This window comes from Staurois parvus, unplaced genomic scaffold (genome assembly GCF_062004578.1).
Source record: "Staurois parvus isolate SC_StPar_1 unplaced genomic scaffold, SC_StPar_1.0 ptg000145l, whole genome shotgun sequence".
NCBI classification, from domain to species: domain Eukaryota; kingdom Metazoa; phylum Chordata; class Amphibia; order Anura; family Ranidae; genus Staurois; species Staurois parvus.
Window position 1 is genome coordinate 15,504,377 of NW_028317941.1, and position 20,778 is coordinate 15,525,154.

The 20,778-nt window shown below is 40.2% G+C and overlaps 1 protein-coding gene across 1 annotated transcript in view; it reads right to left on the bottom strand.

The window, feature by feature from the left end:
• Positions 1–20,778, bottom strand: part of PDK3 (pyruvate dehydrogenase kinase 3) — a 114,064-nt gene that overhangs the window by 39,393 nt on the left and 53,893 nt on the right. The window contains exons 2-5 of the mRNA XM_089673896.1: positions 12,096–12,237; positions 9,864–9,935; positions 6,445–6,629; positions 2,038–2,127 (exon numbers count right to left, since the gene is read on the bottom strand). Of these exons, the coding sequence (XP_089530022.1) occupies positions 2,038–2,127; positions 6,445–6,629; positions 9,864–9,935; positions 12,096–12,237 (489 nt within the window). The remainder of the gene's footprint in view (positions 1–2,037; positions 2,128–6,444; positions 6,630–9,863; positions 9,936–12,095; positions 12,238–20,778) is intronic.

The following is a 20,778-nucleotide window of genomic DNA, read 5'->3' on the forward strand; positions in this document are numbered from 1 at the left end:
TTTATGGCCACATTTAAAAATAGGTCAGGTCATTTATAAGGAGTTGTCTGCTTCTCACCCCTCTTTGTGGTAACAGAGCAGATCCCTTCCTGTACTGATTCCCTGATCCTGCCAATCCAATCTAGTGGTCAGACAAGACCACTGCATAAGCTGGATCAGTGGATCAGTACAGCAGATACAGAGAATGTTAAACAGTGAGGCTTAAACAACAATTCCAGATATTGTCCTACTATTTCTGAATTTCTAGTTCAACAGCCTGACTAAATGGATGTCATGGGTGAAAATGGGCATCTACTCATAGCAAGACAGGGCCAGTCCTGGAAATAGAAGTGAAGAAGAGATGTCTCTGTTTTAAAGTGCAAGGCTGCAACTTTTATCTCTACTGAATAGCCATTTAAAATTCCGTCCTCACAATATACTATCACAGTAACTAGACTTTTGCAAAAAATAGGCATAACATTGGTCATGCGCAACGCATTTCCCATGTAAATTTTACATGAATGTCAACGGGGAAACCCCACTGCATGGTCACATCAAAATTGCAGCAGACAACCATAGTACCATAGCAGAAACAGTTATCTTTCCAAAAGCCAAGTTGTGTGATAGTCTACAGAAAATAGCTTCATGAGTACTTGGGAACCTCTAATGCAAAACACTCTGCCAAGCTAATATGAAGACAGTTATCTCTTTCACTGTGCTTGAAGTACAGCCAAGTTCAAAACTGGTATAATCAGTCACGTAGTGCAAGGTGCAAAGCTGAAGTGCAAACTGCATTAACAACCAATTGCTTTTACTTTTCGTTTGTGAATAAGGCCCCTTCATACTTATCAGTTTTTGATGTGCTTTTGGTGTTTAAAAAGCGGGCCAAAAATGCATGAAAAATGTATACCTTTAAATCCTATGAAAGGGCTCATGTACACTGCAGCTGATAAACTCACGTTTAGGAGCTGTTCAGCGTTTTTTTCTCAGCAGGCCCTGAACTCTCCCTAATGTTTTCCTATGTGTCCATGTACACATCTTCGTTTACAGTGATTTACAGGCATTTGAGTTTACAGTCATTTTTTTGAATGCAGAAAACTTGCGTTCAGCAGTCGATTTTATCAGCGTTTCAAACGAAAAACACTTGTAAAAGCAGCAAATCGCGCTTATAAGCGTTTGCATCTGAATTTTTTTTTTAACTCTTCCAGCTCCAATGCTGTCCAGAGCCTTTTTTTATCATGAAAAATGAATGCAAAGCGTTTTCAAGGTACTCAGATGGACAAAACACTTAACACAGGATGTTTCCAGCAAGCTTGTCACACATTGTAATGACCAATTCACACCTCAGACCTCTCCCGCCCTTGGAAACAAAAGATATGTTAATGACCATTTACACCTCAAATTCCTCATGAAGACCCCCTGCCAGGTGGCCTTAATGACTCCCTCCACCAGGCACCTTCCCACCCTTGGAAACAAAAGAAATGTTAATCAGCAACTCACACCTAATTATCTCAACACATACTGCTGTCTCTGCTTCTACTCTGTGTATTTCTCTGAAACAGTCTGAGCATTCTGGGCATTTGGGAGTGCTTATTCTCCTGTACTTATCTTTAAAAAATGCTTCTAAACACAAACGCACATAAACGCGTTATGCAAATGCAGCTGAACAGATGTTTTTTAACCTACATTTTCCAGCAGTCAGTTTCTATTGTTCAGAAGTGTCCCATGTACATGGGGCCTAACTCTTCACACCAATGTGCTGCAGGTGTGGTGTGTTTTTAAAAGTTCTGCATGCTTCATTTTTGATACATGTTTAAAAAGCGCACCAAAAATGCACCTTCGCATTGAAATTAATGGTTGGTGCATTTTTTGAGTCACATGTCCAAGTTTCAAAGTTGCATGCTGAAATCAGGAATCCTGAAAATGCAATAGAAAAGCGCATATGTGTTTTAACCACGTTTGTTTCAGCAGAGCAGTGTGAAAGGACCCCAAGGCTGACAGATGAATAATTTGCTTCAGTATTTATAAATCCCCCCAAGACATTTGTGGACATCATACCTTTGACTACTTCTGGTACATTGCAGGACGGATCAATGCTGCCTATATGCTTGGGATGGGCAGGATTAATGTCCCCTCCAAACAGAAGAGCTGTAATATGAATGGATACCATTATACATCAATCAGACATTGCAGTAAGTAAAATGATCTATGTTGAGAAGTCTTCTTTGCTAATCAAAATGCCTAATTGCTATGTGTCTATGTTATATTGTGCAGTGAAGGGTCTGTCCCCCAAAACTGCAACTCACAATGACTATCAAGACAGCCCTGCTTATGCAACATCTGAGGAATTTTCCAGTTCCCTTGCCAAGCTGCAGCAAATGTCTGTGAGTGTTCAAGTAATGAAAAGATCAAGTGGGCTTTGTCAATGAAGACTGAGGACCCATCAGCTCCACAATACAATCTACAAAGGAAATTAAAATGGTGTGTGTACCAAACACTAGCAACAGTAACTAGGTGGAAATTGGATATTAATTACATATAGTGGTTTCGATGTTAAGATATACAAACTAATCTTTAACCATATAAAACATACTAAACTCACATAGCATAAAACTTTAATTTGACCATTAGAAATTATTCTTAAAGGAAGTATCAGAGTGAACCATGCTACCTTCAAACAACACCATCACGGGTAAAATACAACTTTGTAATAAACACACTGTTAATCTGTATGGAAATTTGAGATTCATTTCCCATGTGTACTGTTATCAGAAGTCCTAAGATCAGCCTTTCACAACCATTTTTTTACAACACAGAGGAACCCCTGAAATAACTTTCCGGTCTCAGGGAACGCCTGCTGAAAATTACTATAGTTACAGCTCACAGTTAATTAGTGTAATGGATCGTGGGAAGAATACTCATTACACTTATGGTCATTAGGAAGAATGACCCCCTTACAGATAGCTAAAAGGATTAATGGTGTCAGTGGAAACTTATCTGGGAAGCAGAAATTGCTCATTATTCAAGGAACCCCTAGCAACCTCTGAAGGAGCCCTGAGGTTCCATGAAACTCTGGTTGGGAGATCCTGCCTTACATTTTCTAGTTCAGCACCTGACTAGATGGACATCATGGGTGAAAATGGGCATCTAATTTAGCCTCTCAAGCAAATATAGTCATTAGTAAGACAGGGTCAGTCCTGGCAATAAGAGGAGTGAAGTAGAGATGTCTCTGGTTTACAGTGCAAGGCTGCAACTTTTATCTATGCTGAATAGCCATGCAAAATGTTGTCCACACAATATACTATCACAGTAACTAGATTTTTGCATAAGAAATTGGCATAACATTGGTCATGTGCAACACATTTCCCATGTACATTTTACATGAATGTCAATGGGGAAATGTTTTTAATTCCCATGTGTACTGTTATCAGAAGTCCTTAGATCATCCTTTCTCAGCCTTTTCAAAACAGAGTAACCCATGAAATAACTTTTCGGTCTCAGGGAACCCCTGCCAAAAATGACTATAGTTACAGCTCATGGTTCATTAGTGTAATGGATTGTGAGAAGAATACTCATTACACTTATGGTCATTGGGAAGAATGGCCCCTTACAGATAGCTACAAAGATTAATGGTGTCAGTGGAAACTTATCTGGGAGGCAGAAAGTGCTCATTATTCAAAGGAACCCCGAGCAACTTCTGGAGGAGCCCTAGGGTTCCATGAAACCCTGGTTGAGAGACCCTGCCTTACATTGTCCTTTGCAATCCAGCACCATAGGTCAATCACTCATTGTAATAAGAGATCTTCCAAAGAATCAAACTGTACATGTGGGGTTTGCTGTTTTCCAGCAAATTGATTCCAAGTAGGCAGGACAAAGGAAAATGGTGCTAAACAGGTATTAGGAATGTGTGCACTACATTGCTGCAATGTGCTGAAGAGCATTCTTGCAGGATTTCGAAAGTCCAGCTTTACAGGAGGCAGCTGTGGGTACGGTAACTTCACTGATGCTTCCAGGAAGTGTATGGAAGCTGGGGCCGAGCTAATTGTTCTTTTTTTTTTTTTTATTAAAATTTTCCAATCTTTTTATTAGTTTTTGTACTTGGGGAATGGGGGCGGGGGAAAGCTGTCAGTAACACAGACCTTTGTCATGCAAATCCATGCATCGTTTTAGATTAGAGTTATCCTTATTCTTCATTAAATTATTAAAGGGGTTCATTTTTGTAAGATTTTTTTTTTTACGAGTTTAATCTGCTTATCGTCATGCCAGAATTGTGTCATGCTAAAAGGAGGTTAAGTGGACTCCTTACCTGTTCAGCTGCGCACAGAGCCACCTTTAGTGACAATCTGCCAGATTATCTAACAGATTATCCTGCAGATCAGCAATTTATTTATAAAATTCAACTGATTGCTATCATTCGGATCCGAAACATGCCCTAAATTCAGCAAATTCAATTTTTACACTTTACCACTAAAGAGCTTATTTCCCTTGGTCATATAGTTATAAGAACCTTCGCGTGTGGTATTCATACCCCCAGGCGCAATGTTAAAGGTTTGGTGAAATTCTGCTGCTTATGTTAAATTCATAACAAATCCAGAGTTTTAGGATATATTTTATTAAAAAGGTATTGGGACTTAGTTGTTTATTTAAAAGCAATTTATATTTTTGGAAAACATCTACACACAGTTGAGTGGGAACTGAATATAAATATACCCATCAAGAAGTATTTTGGATTAGGTGACCATTAGCTTTTATAATGTCAAACTAATAAATTGTGAAACCCTTCCTAAATGGGGTTACATTACGGGTTCTTCATTCTGTTCACTGTTAAACCCCCCACCAAGTGCAGAGCTAAAATAGTTACCTTCCTCCCCATTCCAGTAATCTCTACTGTGTGGCCCTGCCCAGCACCTTATTGCCCTTCTCCCGAAAATGTCCCCACCAGTTGGGGAGAGCCTTATTCCAGACATCCTGTGGCTTTGCAGTACCGGGCAGGAAAAGGGAGGAAAGTGAGTATTTAACACAGGTGTGGGTGAACTTTCTTTTAAAAAGCTAGTGCTATGTTTTTCAAAATAAAAAACAAGTAGTTTGCAGTTATTATTGAAAAAAACGTAGAATGCAGCACTATGCAATAGGACGAAACCAAGGTGCTAATGCATAAATAAATAAATAAATAAAGTGACAATGGTGGCTGATTCAAAGTGAAGCATTCAAAATTAGCACTAAAGTGAATAATGTTGCACAAGTGTCCCGCAGAATAACAGCTAGTAAGTGATATTTTGCAAATAGATATAAAGTGACAATAGTGAGCAGTTCATTATAAGATATGATAATTCGGATAAGTAGCAAAAAGGCGTCCAAGAAACCTCAGTGATGAATAGGTGAAAGTGACGCCTTGCTAGGTAATGCTGTTTGAATGCACTCACCAGAAGCACATATTAAATGTGCATAGTAATATATCCAGCTCTTCCACAGGTAGGGAAAACTTCCATCACAAAGATCATGGTATAGAGACAGGAAAAACACCACCAACTTCTCACAGCATTACAGGGATGACTCCGACACCACCACTGGCCTCTCACTGCATTATAGGGATGACTCCAACACCACCACTGGCCTCTCACTGCATTACAGGGATGACTCAGGAAACCTTTCCACCATGGACAAAGCCAGCAGGAATAACATAATCCACCTTAAGGAAAACAGCTCGCAAAAAACGAGCCACGACAGGAGCGCTTATAGTGTACTAATTATTTATTGCATATAGTAAAAGACATCCACGTGGGTAACAAAGAAAAAGCTGGTAGCAGCACTCACAGTGCATTCATACAGCATTACCTAGCACGGAGTCACTTTCACCTATTCATCACAGAGATTTCTTGGACGCCTTTTTGCTACTTATCCGAATGATCATATCTTATACTGGACTGTTCACTATTGTCACTTTATATCTATTTGCAAATATCACTTACTCGCTGTTATTCTGCGGGACACTTATGCAATATTATTCACTTTAGCTCTAATTTTGAGTGCCTCACTTTGAATCTGCCACCATTGTCACTTTAATTATTTACTTATGCATTAGTTCCTTGGTTTCGCCATATTGTATAGCGCTGCATTTTACATTTTTTTTTCATGTTTTTGAGGATATAGGGGTTCATTCTTTTATGCCAGCTGCTTTATGTGAGTCTGTGCGTTCGCTTGTTTTGCTTTTACCATAATTAGTTATTATTGACATTTACAATCTGGGGAATATCATATCGTTAAGGGTGGTTAATAGGTACATTCAAAGGGTTAAAGTGTTTTCCCTTTATTGTTACCAGGGAACAAGTCAAACATCACGTCTGTTCAAAATGTACTGTACATGAAAAATAGCTGACACAAATGGACGACGTTTATCAGTAACAGCTGGAGCGCGGTGAGGTGAACCTAATATGTTGTGTTGTTAAGCACAAACAAGCTACTTACTGTGCTGATTAATGAGCATACGGAAAGAAATTCTGCTTGTGTAGAATCTATCCAGGAAATACTGGATATTGCTACTGACAAATGGATCAAAGCCGTACTTCTCTTTGTATTCAATCACACCTTGGGCCATGGTGGGGACCACATCATTGTGTCGGTTCCTCACTTGGATGAGGACATTTAAAAAGCTAAAAAATGAAGGAAGAGTAAGCTTAAAAATATAAAAAAAATATAAAAGCATAACTTTAACATTACATTTCACAATTCTACAATCCCTAATGATGTTACTAATATTTAATTTTTCTGCAGGCTACTGATATAGAAGTTAAAATATTGTATTTAATTTATCCTATAATTTTCTACACAATAAAATTATTTTACATGTTATTTGTATACTTATACAATTATTTTTAAGCCTATTTATAAGTTCCTAAAAGTCAAATGTGTAAATTATTGCAGGAATCCAGTTTTGACAGTAACACTTATCCTAAACAAGCTATGTAATGCCAATATCCCAATGCCAGGAAATATTCCTTCACAAATTCTGGGAGTTCCATACTGAAGATGCCAGTTTTTCTGATACAGGGAACCTGTCTTTGCAGGAGAACCTCTCTGAGAATTTTTAGCTCTGTGAGCTTGTTTTGGTGTTTTTTATTCTTGTTTTTTATTCTGTTTATTACAGCATTGTCAGGAATACAGAGTCTGCCAAGTTATGTCGTACAAAGTTTACACATGTGATAGATCTACATAAACAAAGGTTGGCCAAGGGTGGCTTCCACACATGAATATAAGTGTGTCAGAGTTCAACGATCAAGGCAAGCTGGTAGGAAATATCAGACCTATGGCTTCCGGACCTTAGAGAACTTAGACATAGTGTCCTGTAGTTTTTCCCTTAACTTCTGTTGAAGCAACGTCCAATTCAACCTTGATTTGATCTCATATACATACAGTGTGCTGGAAATCCATGCTTCAGATATTGTCTGTTATGTGGCAGTCAGAACAAGGGTCAAGAGCACAAATTGATACTTGGAAATAACAGTAGGCTTCAGATTAACAGGGGTGTGGAAATTATTTAAAAAACTACTTGTCTAAGGGACTAAATCCACTTGTCTCTCATGACAATCTACTTGTCCTGAACCAAAACCGTATTTAAATAAGGTTTTTATTGTTATACTTTTACTGGATGAGACAGTTTTATCACTAGGGATTTTCAATGGATGCATGTCCCTTTAAAGTATGAAATGGTTTTGCCAGGATGGAAAATATGAGGGGTTGATGTGTTTTATTAGGCGGTGATATGGGGAGGTGATATTAGGAATGTTTGGGGCTTTTAAGAACAGAAGGGGTTTATGGTGACCTAAACTTTTTAATATGTTTAACATTGCGCTGTTTATTTCCTACTCACCTCCCTGCCTGTCTCCAGCACCACACCCAGGGACTAGCAGGGAGGGAAGAGACCATGCAGTGTAATGAGAACCGATTGGAAGCTCGTCAGGAAAGGGGAGTGTCAGTTTCTCTTAATGCTCAGCAGAAGCGCATGTGCTGAGAAAGTAAATGAGGCACCAGACCCAATGAGAAAGAAAAAAAAACTTTATTCCTCCAGGTTACCCTTGCACGTGGAAGCACTTGGGTGCTCAGTACAAGTGTATGCTGAGCAGCCAAATCAAGCACCGGTGTCTGGCAGGCTTGGATCATTTTTTTTCGTCTCAAATGTGTGAACAGGGGAAGTGATTCAGCCACTGGCTGAATGAAAAAAAATGAACCATGTATGGCCAGCTTAAAATTCGGTATTTCCACATCTGAGAGCATATCTGCCCACCCTGGCTTTTCTATCAAGATAAATAGCACAATTACCAGTTCCTCCCCTAATGCCAGGGTGCTAGGTGTAATCCTAGACCTTTCCTTTACCTCTCACATCAAATCATCATCCAAACCTTGCCATCTTCACCTCTGTAACATTTTCAAAATATGCCCCTTCTTAACCAATGATACTAGAAACTACTAATTTACCTCCTTGTTATTTCTCACTTTTTCTATTTCGTCTGCTTGACCTTGTCTACATAGGCCATCTCCTCTTCAATCTATCATGAAAGCTGCTTTCAGACTTATCCACCTTACCAAATGCTTTGTGTCCACAATCCTCTCTGACAATTATGCCACTAGTTTCTGCTTGTCCAACGAATAAAATTCAAAATAATATCAATATCATACAAAGCTATCCACAATTCTTTCCCTAGCTATATCGCCAGCTAATCTCAAGACCTTCTGTTCTTTTCCTCCTTCTTTGACTCCTCCTGCGCTCATCTACAGGACTTCTTCAGAGTCTCTCCCCATATCCCTTACTCTGTCTCCTTTTGAGTGATCCCTGAAAACTCATCTCTTTAGGGAAGCTGATCTCATTTCTACATAACAATTAAACTAATCCCCAGTTATTACCTTTTGTACCACTTGCCCCCCATTTTATATTGTAAGCTTTCATGAGCAGAACTATCCTAACCCTCTTGTCCTGGATTACTGTATATTGTATGTGTACTGTCTTCATTCTTATTGTAAAGTGTTGTGCAAACTGTTATTGCTATATAAATTCTGTATAATAGTGATAATAAACAGGCCCTACATAGGTTCCCGGTGTGTAATACTTTTCCCTGTAGCTATATTGATATTAAACACAAACTACAATACAGTTGTTCTGACAGTTTGTACTGCTTGAAAACAAAAAAGGAATAAGCACAGTGGCTAAGTGGGCAGCACTAAGGTCGTTCGTTTGAATCCCAACCACGGTACTACCTGCATGTTTTCCCTGCGTGGGCTTTCTCCAGGTACTCCGGTTTCCTCCCAAACTTCAAAGACATGCTGGTAGGTTAATTGGTTCATGTCTGAATTGGCCCTAGTATGTGTTTGTATGAATGTAAATTAGGGACCTTAGATTGTACACCCCTTGAGGGTTAGGGACTGATGTGAATGTACAATATATGTAAAGTGCTGCGTAAATTTGTGCTGCTATATAAGTACCTGTAATAAAATAAATGAGCTGAAAATCTACATTTTCTGTACTATATACTGCAGATAGAAAAAATAGTCTTCTGTGGATCATGCAATAGTTATTTACAAGCAGGCACAACTGCTATTTTTAGATCTAAATGCTATTAGACGTAATAAGCAAAAGAGAACCAATACAGGCTTGTTCTGATCCTGTGAAGCTTCAAGCTTCAATTCTTCACCCTGGTGATTAGAAAAGTGTTCTTGACTTTGACCCCAGTACATGGGCTTCCACTGATGCTCTTGCCCCCATATTATAGGGAGACATGCTCTTGTAATAAGTAGCAGCAAAACACTAAATGCAAAGCACAAGACTACAAATTGTCCTGTAGTCAGAATAGAATGCAGTCAAGTACTGATTACTAGAAAGTGCAGTTACTTACTCATAAAGTACATCAGGATCGTCTGGGCTCTTATTCTCATATTCTAAAAGTTCAAGAAAACTTTGCATGTACCTAGAGGTGATAAAAGTAAATAATTCAGTACAATTTTTAACTAAGGTACCCACAACAAAATTTAGCTCTTTATTTCAACATCATGAGACAAGCAACTTTAAAAACGTCATAATCCCATAGATAACAGCGATGTTTCAAACGTTAGACAGCTCTTTTTTCAAGCGCATAGTATATTATTCTGTGCTTGAAAAAAAAAGCATATAAAGGTTGAAATTTTGCTGTTATCTATGTGATAATTAATTTTTTAAGCAGTTTGCCTCACAATGTGCAAATAAAAGAGCATTTTGTTTTGTACAATGTTCTTGGTGCAAGCTGACCTTTTTCTGAGTTTTGGACCTTAATGCAGTTCATGAAAAGGACTAGTGACCGTTGCACATACATAGTATATTTCTTAAATTGATACTAAATACTAGACCCTGCATTCACGCTATCTGGTCTCCCACAATTCACACTACATGGAAATGCAATTATTTTAGTAAATATAAACTGATAAATACCTTTTTTCATCAACAGTTAAAGCAGTCTTGTGACTTATATCAGTGTTCAGCAGAGCACTGGTTAAAGCTTGTAAGAGGAGTTTTCTTTCTGCTCTAGGAGAATGCAGAACCCCTGACCGGACAGTGCTGGTTGGCCCTGTGATGATCATATTCACTCTCCCAAGAAAAAAAACGAAACCTCTAGCAATACACACCAAGCGGAGTATGTGCAGAGTACCTCCACACGAAATGTCTTATCAGGAGATAAGAAGGGGGCACTGGAAGAAGGGGAGAATCAGAGAAGATGGGATCAAACAGCATTTGTACACAATGAAGATGATTAACCCCTTAGGTTCCACTGTGAGTATATCAAGCATGCTTTATTGCATATACATACTGATTTTACTATTGTGGGTGTAGTAACACTTTAAGTTACCAACACATGAGGCCTGATTGATTATTCTTAAGATACAAGGAATCGCATAATACTGCTCCAACCCTGTGAACTGTCTGAACCTAAATTAGGACCCATTCAAACTGGAACACACTGTGCAACAATGCACATGTTTTCAATCACGGAGGTGTGTTGTGTAAGCCAGCCCCCAAATACAAATATGGGGGGAATTTTAATTTATTTTGTTTATTTGTTTCATGAAGCATAGTTTTTTTAACCTTTTTTTAAACTTAACTTGCTATTGAAATGAAACTGACACTGCAATAGCAGAGTGCAGGTGACAGGCTTTCTTTAAAGACACATCAGGGGTCTATTCAGTGGCGTCCAGAGGCAGGTGAGGGGGGTGCGGTCCGCACCGGGTGACACCAACCGCACGGGCTGACACCGGACCCGCTCCACAAAAAGGTAAGTTGTAAAGCAAGCCAACGATCCCTGCAGGATGGATCCGATCCATCCTGCCGTGATTGTTGCCTTTTTTTTTACAACTTACCTTATCTTGGAGCGGGTCCGGTGTCACCCTGTATAGGTTGCATGCCGATGATCCATTATGCTCAATCCGCAGATCCAAACCATTCTGCGGGGATCGTCGGATGGGGTGTCACCAAGTGTTACCGCACCGGGTGACACCTACCCTAGGGACGCCTCTGGGTCTATTAGACCCCTAGTGTAACCTTTACTTATTTCCTTTTCCTGACCAGAGCAGCAAGAATTTGAAAGCCCTGAACCCGGAAAAGCTTACAGCTGAGAGCTTTCAGGTTCATACTAGTCTGCTACAGCTGCCGAGAGTTAGTTTATATGCCAGTGCTATTGCTGCTACAAACGGCATCAGCAGTAACAGGATTAAAGCCCAATTTCGCTATCGGGTACCATCTTCAGCCTCTCATCTACCTAAGAGAAACCTCCGCACCCTTTCCAAAAATAAAATCTAAATACAGATCTTTTGTCCAGTTGTCTCTGGTTCAGTGAGCCCACAAGCTCTTTTAACCTTCACTTCCTTCAAACGGTGGGTGGACTTTATATGCTCTGCAGCATTCTCCTGTCTGTGAACCCAAGGCAGATCCTTGATGTTCTGAACTGTAAGGATGTGGGCTGAATAGAGCTAGATGTTATTCAATCCAATCCACCTCTTTGCTGAATTGGTGAGTCTTCTGGGGACTGCACCAGAAAGGAGGTGAATATAGCAGCCAGAGCTTTTTTTTTTATTTTAGGAAGCTGTGGGGGATCACTTACCAGGATCGTACTAGCTTGACTGATGGCCTTTGGAGTAAACTTTCAGGCAGCAGGTTGACCTCTTTCAGTGTATTGGCAAGTCGTACTGGTAGTTCCTTCCGCAAGAAAAGGTATGAGGTTTTTTCACAAGCATTATTGCGTCCTGAAGGAAAAGAGGGAGGTATTTAGTGGAAATGTAAATTTATAACAACGCTGTATTACAAATATTTTCATTTTAAGCAAGTCTCAGTTGACTCTGGTAAATCTACATACATCAGCTTATAAATGAATTAAACTCTGGATACTGTACCCAAAAAGCAATAGGAAGAGGGTCATTACTGACTTAATTTTTCATGTTCTGTGTGGAAGCGGCCATCGTAGTAGAGACAGGATTTTGCTATCTTATGTCAGAGATTTCAGCAAGAACAGTGAGAAGAATAGTAATGACATTACCGAATCTCACTCCACACCTCCCGAGACCAGCAGTCAGGGGCAGCAGTGCCTGAGATCTCATACTGTAAATATTAATCTATGAAGCTGTAGGCATAGGAGTACATAGGTACACTCACATACAAGGAATTGCACTGCTATTTTTTAGGAAGAAATCCAGACAAAAGGCACATTTTCAAGGTACTGGTAAGGTACAATTACAATTTCTTAAAGCCTACATAACAACAGGAAATCACTTTATATTCAGGATCAGAGCAAAAGATGGAAGAACTTTGCAAGATAAAAATAGGGGGATATTTACTAAAACTGGTGCACCCAGAATCTGGTTCAGCTGTGCATAGTAGCCAATCAGCTTCTAACTTGTTCAATTGAGTTTTGACAATAAGTCCCTGGTCACACTGGATGCAAATTTTGCATGCCATGCGACTTGCAAACCGCATGCCAAGTCGCACCCTACTGTCCGCAATTAGATTGGTCATATTCATCTGGTTCCGTCGGAGCCGCACTGTTTTCTAAAGTAGTGCATGTACTACTTTTGGTGCGATTTTCATAGACATCTGTGTCAGATGTCTTGCAAATCACACCTGAAATCGGCATGTCAACCGACTTTGAAATCGTGCAACTTCATTGTAGGTCACATAATTTCAAAGTCGGGTTTGATGTGACTGGGGGGTAACACCTGGAAGCTGATTGTTTTCTATGAAGAGCTGCACCAGATTTTGCACACTCCAGTTTTAGTAAGTCTCCCCAATGACTCAAAATTGTTACAATATCCACCTGAACTAGATACATTTGTCTTGAAGCCCTTAGGCTGTGAGTGAGCAGCACTGTCTATTATACAGGGAAAACTATCCAAAGAATACATGTGGCATTGATCAGTTAATACAATATTAGCAATTGTAACCTAGACTCATTAATAGTAAAGAAAAAAAAGCTTCAGAACAAATCATAAATTGCTAATCCGAATGTCAGGACTGTTTTTATCCATCCACTTTGAAAGGCAAAATGGGGTTCAAGTGGGGAATATATAATTTACTGTGCATTATTGCTCAACAGACCACACAGCTATTTATGAAAATGCAAATACAAAGCAGGAAATGCAATAAAAATACACTTCCCATTACTATACAAAATAACCGTAATTTACTTTACATATATAAGTGGGCTTACACAATAAGTCCTCTTTTAATAGCCGCCTTGACCACAGTATAAACACTCACCCTAACCTGCACTGCACTTACACCATTAAATACCCATTGCTTCTAACATTAACTCAATTACCTTGACATTATAGCAGCCCTTGGAATAAAACACTTTTTAAACACAGTTTAAGTATTTACTAAACAAGTCTAATTCTGGCTGGATTTCCACTACTTTGGCAAAATCCACCACTTTTCTTTGGCTAATCATGGGTTTCTTTTCACTGAAATCACATTAGAGCTTTTCAATGTTTCCTGCTAAGACCTACTTTTATTAGCTCACATTTTTATGAAGAGGAATGTGTAATCCTAGCTGCTTCCAGGGCAAACCCTTCACACTATAAAGGTGGCCATATGCAGTTAATAACCTCATGTGATGCAGCGGTGCTGAGAATTGGTTGCAGTGGTCAAGATGTGTAGAGCTTTTTAACAGAACAAAATCATTTTGAAGATGAATTTTTCATTGCAACAAATGGGGATTTTTGGACATGCCTTGGAAGCCTCTGGACAGCCTTTCTATACAATAAACAAAATGTTCTCTTATTAAGCATTATGCAACTCCCTCCCCACTGGTCTACCTTTACACAGGCTATCGCCCCTTCAGTCTATTATGAATGCTGCAGCTAGACTCATACACCTCTCCAACCGATCAGAGACTGCTGCCCCTCTCTGCCAATCCCTTCACTGGCTTCCACTAACCCAACGTATAAAATTCAAAATACTAACCACAGCTTACAAAGCCATCCACAACACTGCCCCTAGCTACATCGCCAACCTCAACCACAAATACCACCCAAATCGCCCACTCCGCTCCTCCCATGATATCCTCCTCTCTAGCTCCCTCATCACCTCCTCCCACGCTCGCCTCCAGGAATTCTCCAGAGCCTCTGCCATCCTCTGGAACTCCCTACCACAGCATGTCCGGTCAGCCCCCACCCTGTCTGCCTTTAGGCAATCTTTGAAAACTCACTTCTTCAGGGAAGCCTACCCCACCTCCACCTAAGAACTGTACTTGAATCACCTCCGCCAGATCATCCCCCGCAGCTATCACCTTTTGTATCACCTCCCCCTTCCTTTAGATTGTAAGCTCCACAAGCTGGGCTCTCACACTCCTTCTTTACTGAAATGTATTGTAATTGTACTGTCTCCCTTATATTGTAAAGCACTGCGCAAACTGTTGGCGCTATATAAATCCTGTATAATAACTCACAGGTATCCTAGTAGTATGAGCTTGCAGATCTGCCTGCATATGGCCTGCCAAACATGCCCATACAAGACCTAGTTCAGATCAGCTTGTTTCAGTTCTAAGATAATGAAACTCAAGCTGTGCATGAGCAGCTGGTGAACCCGACAGATATCTACTTTACCTGAGGGGATGGTCAACTTATTCGTTCTTTGATCACATTTGTGCAGGTACTGTATATGGTTATTGTACCAGATATTTGGCTGCGTCGTGAATGTCTAAAGATCTGTCTGCATCTTTATGTGACTAAATTTGTTAACGTTTAGGTTACCTATGCCTGAGTCAGAGTTAGGTTCAATGGCCCAGGGTCCAACTGTTAGGGTGGCCTTAGAGGAGAAGGTATTTTCCTAAAAACAACAGATAAGATATTAGCCTGCTCTTGTTTAGCAATTAAGTGGCCTGATACTTGCCCAATGATGACAGCAGCATATCTGCTAATATTGATCCTTAAAAGAGAATTAATTTCCCCCAATTATACTTACCTAGGTGGATGCAGCATTGGTCTGATGTCCCGCTCCTGCTCTAAGGTGTCCCTTTTATCATGCAGCGGTAAATGACAGTTCTCCTCTGAATGCCTGTTCATGAAGCGGTGTTGATCGCTTCTCCTAATGAGGAGAGAAGCTATCTACAAACACTTTGAACTCTAGAAAATGGCTCCTGTTACTGTAATCTCGTGAGATTACAGTAAAATCAGTCAAACACACAGTTTACTAAGAAGAGGTTATTTACCGCTGCTTCTTTGGCAGTTCTCTCCGAGGAGACCACTCAGTACCTCACTACACTGCATACAGACACACACACACATTGTGTTTCTATCTTGCTCTACCCCATCGGGGGTTGTGAAATGCAGGGGGGCTTTTCCACTGTCTTGGGGGCTCTGATTGAGGAAGAAGGTCAATAATCTTCCTCCTTCCTCCTCAGTTCTCCTGGGATTCACTCTTCTCTCCCTGATTCTCCACCTCAGGGCTGGAGAATTTTCACACAGATCGCCAGTGAAGGGTTGACATTGCTCCTTCATAAACTGGCCATTTCTGTCAGTGACAGATTCTCTGTGTGCTGAGATGATCAGCAGAGAACATGTTCTCCACTGATCATCTCTGTTTCATAAACCACTAATTTGTTTATTTATTTTTTACATTTATTTCAGGTACTTATATAGTGCTGTCAATTTCCACAGCGCTTTACATATATATTGTACATTCACAGGAGCCAATTAACCTACCAGCATGTCTTTGAAATGTGGGAGGAAACTGGAGTACCCGGAGGAAACCCACACAGGCAGAACATGCAAACTCCAGGCAGGTGGTGCAGTGGTTGGGATTTGAACCAACAGCCCTAGTGCTGCCAGGTGGAAGTGCAAACCATTTAGCCACTGTGCTGCCCCAATGATCTGAGATCAGCAATGATCCTCAGGATCGCCACTGATCTCAGTTTCATAAACGGACACATTTGTGTGAGAACTCAGCAATCACATGGCCGCTGATCAGTGGGTTCTCACAGCCACTCTGAGCAGTGAGCGGTGACTGTCAGTCACCACTGTCTGCTCTACTCACTGGAGCGCTGGGCTGTGGAGCAGGAAGGAGCGGCTGACTCAAACTCTCAGCGGATCACTGAGAGGCTACGCCAGGTGCTGCTTCAGTCTCTGGGGTGGATCCCGACTTTAACCACTTGCTGACCAAGCCAATTCAGACACTTTTCTCATACATGTAAAAATCTACATTTTGTTTGCTAGAAAATTACTTGGATCCCCAAACATTTGATATATGTATTTTTTAGCAGGGGCCCTATAGAATTAAATGTAAAAATTTAAAATGTTTTGCAATTTTTTATATCACAGTGGTTTTCAAACGCAATTAAAGAAAAAACCCTTTAATGAATTTTATTGCACACAAAAACAATATAATACCCAATTGGTAAAATGTAAAAGATGATGTTATGCAGAGTAAATAGATACCAAACATTACACATGTTCAGCCACTCAAATCACTTCTGCAGAAAAAGAAATCACCAGCTGAAACTTTTAATACCGGGATGATGCCTGTACCTGCAGGCATCATCCCAGTATAACCACTACAATCGAGGATGTCATATGACAAGCCTACAGTCAGCAAGTGGTTAAAGGCGGGATCTTTCCCCAGCCTGGACCGGCTGAGTGACATCAACCGACAGTGGGCTTCGGCATGCTGTCAGCTGAAAACGGGTCACAGGAGTGCAGAACGAACTGCACTCCTGTGATCCACAGAAGTACAGTCAAAAGAGCTTTGGCTGTACTACTCTTTTAAAATTTCACTTTCTTAGATTCAGCTTGTTTAGTCTAACCAAAACGTATTTACTCATTAGATAAACAGGCTGTTTACCCAAACTAATACAAGGGTAAAAATACCAAATGAGGATTTTACCAGATCTTCCTATAACATAAGAAACAAAGGAGAAAGTAAAAGAAAAAAATGCTCCTGTGTCAGAAGACATCTCAAAAGTCTGAAGTGTGTAATATGCTTCAAGGAAGGCCTATAATGTTCCTGTATAAATTTAACTGGCCAAAGATCACTAATCCCAAAATACGTTTGGGCGAAGGGAGACGTTTCTGCTGCTGGCATACACCTCTGAAAGGCCGAACTCCCTCAACATGGTACCCAAGATACTCCCGAATCTTTATGCGTATACAGATATTTTAAAGAGTTGGTACCACATTCTTCAATACTTTACAGGAGCCAGTGAAAGGCACCTGCTTGGCATTATGTAATACACTAGAGGAGGTTTTAAAGCCACTCTTTAGGCAAAATTGTTTGAAATTGTAGGCTGTTCCATATGCAAATCTCAACTTTAACCAAGAAAATTAGAGGCTGGGTTTGGTTCCTCTTACATCTTAATGATTTTTCAACTGATGGATATCCCAATGTGCAATCTGGAGTGATGGAATGAAGGAGAGGACCAACCAGCATTGTAATTAGAAGAACAGAGACCTAGTAATGACATAACACAGACTGAAATAATGTATATAGTGAAACTGAAATCAATTTTGCCTAATATTTCATCAACATGGTGATGGAGCAGTGGGAAAACCAAAATATCAGGAGATCAAAATGTAGCCTTTATGTTTTGGCTTTCTGTAAACTAACAAAGACAGAGGCAAACTTGAAAGGATAAAACAAAATTATCCACTCTTCCTACCACTCCATCTCCTCCTGTGCCACTATCCCCTCCCTCCTAGATTGTAAACTCGAAAGAGCAGGGCCCTCAATCCCCTCATGTTTTGCATTGTATTGGTATTGTTCTGTCACATGTTCTGTCCCCCTTTGTAATGTACAGCGCTGAGCGAACTATTGGCGCTTTATAAATACTGTATAATAATAATAATAAAGCAATATAGTATAAAGAAAGTATAATTGAGATAAAAGAAAGACAATTGAGGATGGAGGCTAATATAAAATTTCCAACTAACAAAAAAATTATCCATAATAACATTCACTGTATTATGACAGCTAACTACACTTTTTATCTCCTCCCCCTACCCTCTCGTATATTTAATTTTCTTTCTTGTACATCTTTATACAAACAGTATCTCACAGAAGTGAGTACACCCCTCACATTTTTGTAAATATTTTATTATATCTTTTTATGTGACAACACTGAAGAAATCACACTTTGCTACAATGTAAAGTAGTGAGTGTATAGTTTGAATAACAGTGTAAATTTGCTGTACCCTCAAAATAACTCAACACACAACCAATAATGTCTAAACTGCTGGCAACTAAAGTACACCCCTAAGTGAAAATGTCCGAATTGGCCCCAAGTAGCCATTTTCCCTCCCCGCTGTCATGTGACTTGTTATTGTTACAAGGTCTCAGGTGTGAATGGGGGGCAGGTGTGTTAAATTTGGTGTTATCGCTATCACTCTCTCATACTGGTCACTGGAGGTTCAACATGGCACCTCATGGCAAAGAACTCTCTGAGGTTCTGAAAAAAAGAATTATTGCTCTACATAAAGATGGCCTAGGCTATAAGAAGATTGTCAAGACCTGAAACTGAGCTGCAGCATAGTGGCCAAGACCATACAGCGGTTTAACAGGATAGGTTCCACTCAGAACAGGCCTCACCATGGTCGACCAAAGAAGTTGAGTGCACGTGCTCAGCGTCATATCCAGAGGTTGTCTTTGGGAAATAGACGTATGAGTGCTACCAGCATTGCTGCAGAGGTTGAAAGGGTGGGGGTTCAGCCTGTCAGTGCTCAGACCATTCACCACACACTGCATTAAATTGGTCTGCATGGCTGTTGTCCCAGAAGGAAGCCTCTTCTAAAGATGATGCACAAGAAAGCCTACAAACAGTTTGCTGAAAACAAGCATACTAAGGATATAGATTACTGGAACCATGTCCTGTGGTCTGATGAGACCAAGATAAACTTATTTGGTTCAGATGATGTCAAGTGTGTGTGGCCGCAAACAGGCGAGAAATACAAAGACAAGTGTGTCTTGCCTACAGTCAAGCATGGTGGTGGGAGTGTCATGGTCTGGGGATGCATGAGTGCTGCTGGCACTGGGAAGCTACAGTTCATTGAGGGAACCATGAATGCCAACATGTACTGTGACATACTGAAGCAGAGTATGATCTCCTCCCTTCGGAGACTGGGCCGCAGGGCAGTATTCCAACATGATAAAGACCCCAAACACACCTCCAAGACGATCACTGCCTTGCTAAAGAAGCTGAGGGTAAAGGTGATGGACTGGCCAAGTGTGTCTTCAGACCTAAACCCTATTGAGCATCTGTGGGGCATCCTCAAATGGAAGGTGGAGAAGCGCAAGGTCTCTAACATCCACCAGCTCCGTGATGTCGTCATGGAGGAGTGGAAGAGGACTCCAGTGGCAACCTGTGAAGCTCTGGTGAAATCCATGCCCAAGAGGGTTAAGGCAGTGCTGGAAAATAATGGTGGCCACACAAAATATTGACACTTTTGGCCCAATTTGGACATTTTCACTTAGGGGTGTACTCACTTTTGTTGCCAGCAGTTTAGACATTAATGGCTGTGTGTTGAGTTATTTTGAGGGGACAGCAAATTTACACTGTTATACAATCTGTACACTCACTACTTTACATTGTAGCAAAGTGTCAATTCTTCAGTGTTGTCACATGAAAAGATAGAATAAAATATTTACAAAAATGTGAGGGGTGTACTCACTATACATGTAATATGTTTTGTAAACATATATATTATGTACAGATACATTCAGTGTACATATACTGTATTATATGATGGAGATATTGGATATCTTGTCAGTTTATATGCAAATAGTGTCTAACAAACTTCTCTAAAGGACAATTTTATAATGGAACTGCTGTTAGCAAATCTGGTTGATCTAAGACATATCAGGCTATCCCTTAATGCCAAATGTTTTACCCAGAATGCCCAGCAGAGAAGCACTTTACGATCAGTGTGATAGCACCTTTCTGCCCTTCCAGTGATTGCCATTCCCTTTCTATTATATTAACAATACAACTAGCCAACAAATACTATATTACATCGCCACTTACATTAGAAGCGGTCTGTGACCAGTACACAGCCCCGTAACACTAAATGAAACACCAGTGCAGCCAATTTCTTTATGACCTGTAATTTCTTAAAAGCTTTTACTTTCTATTCATTGAAATCTGAAAGAACAGAGATTTTTCTTTCCTTCCCCACCATAAATTGCCATGTACAATATGTGGTTAATTAACATCCCAGCTGCGGAGGGCCTGCAAGACAAGGTTACAATCATTTTATAAATCTCTCTAATCAGCCCTGTTCTATTTTCTGGCCATTTTATCCCAAATG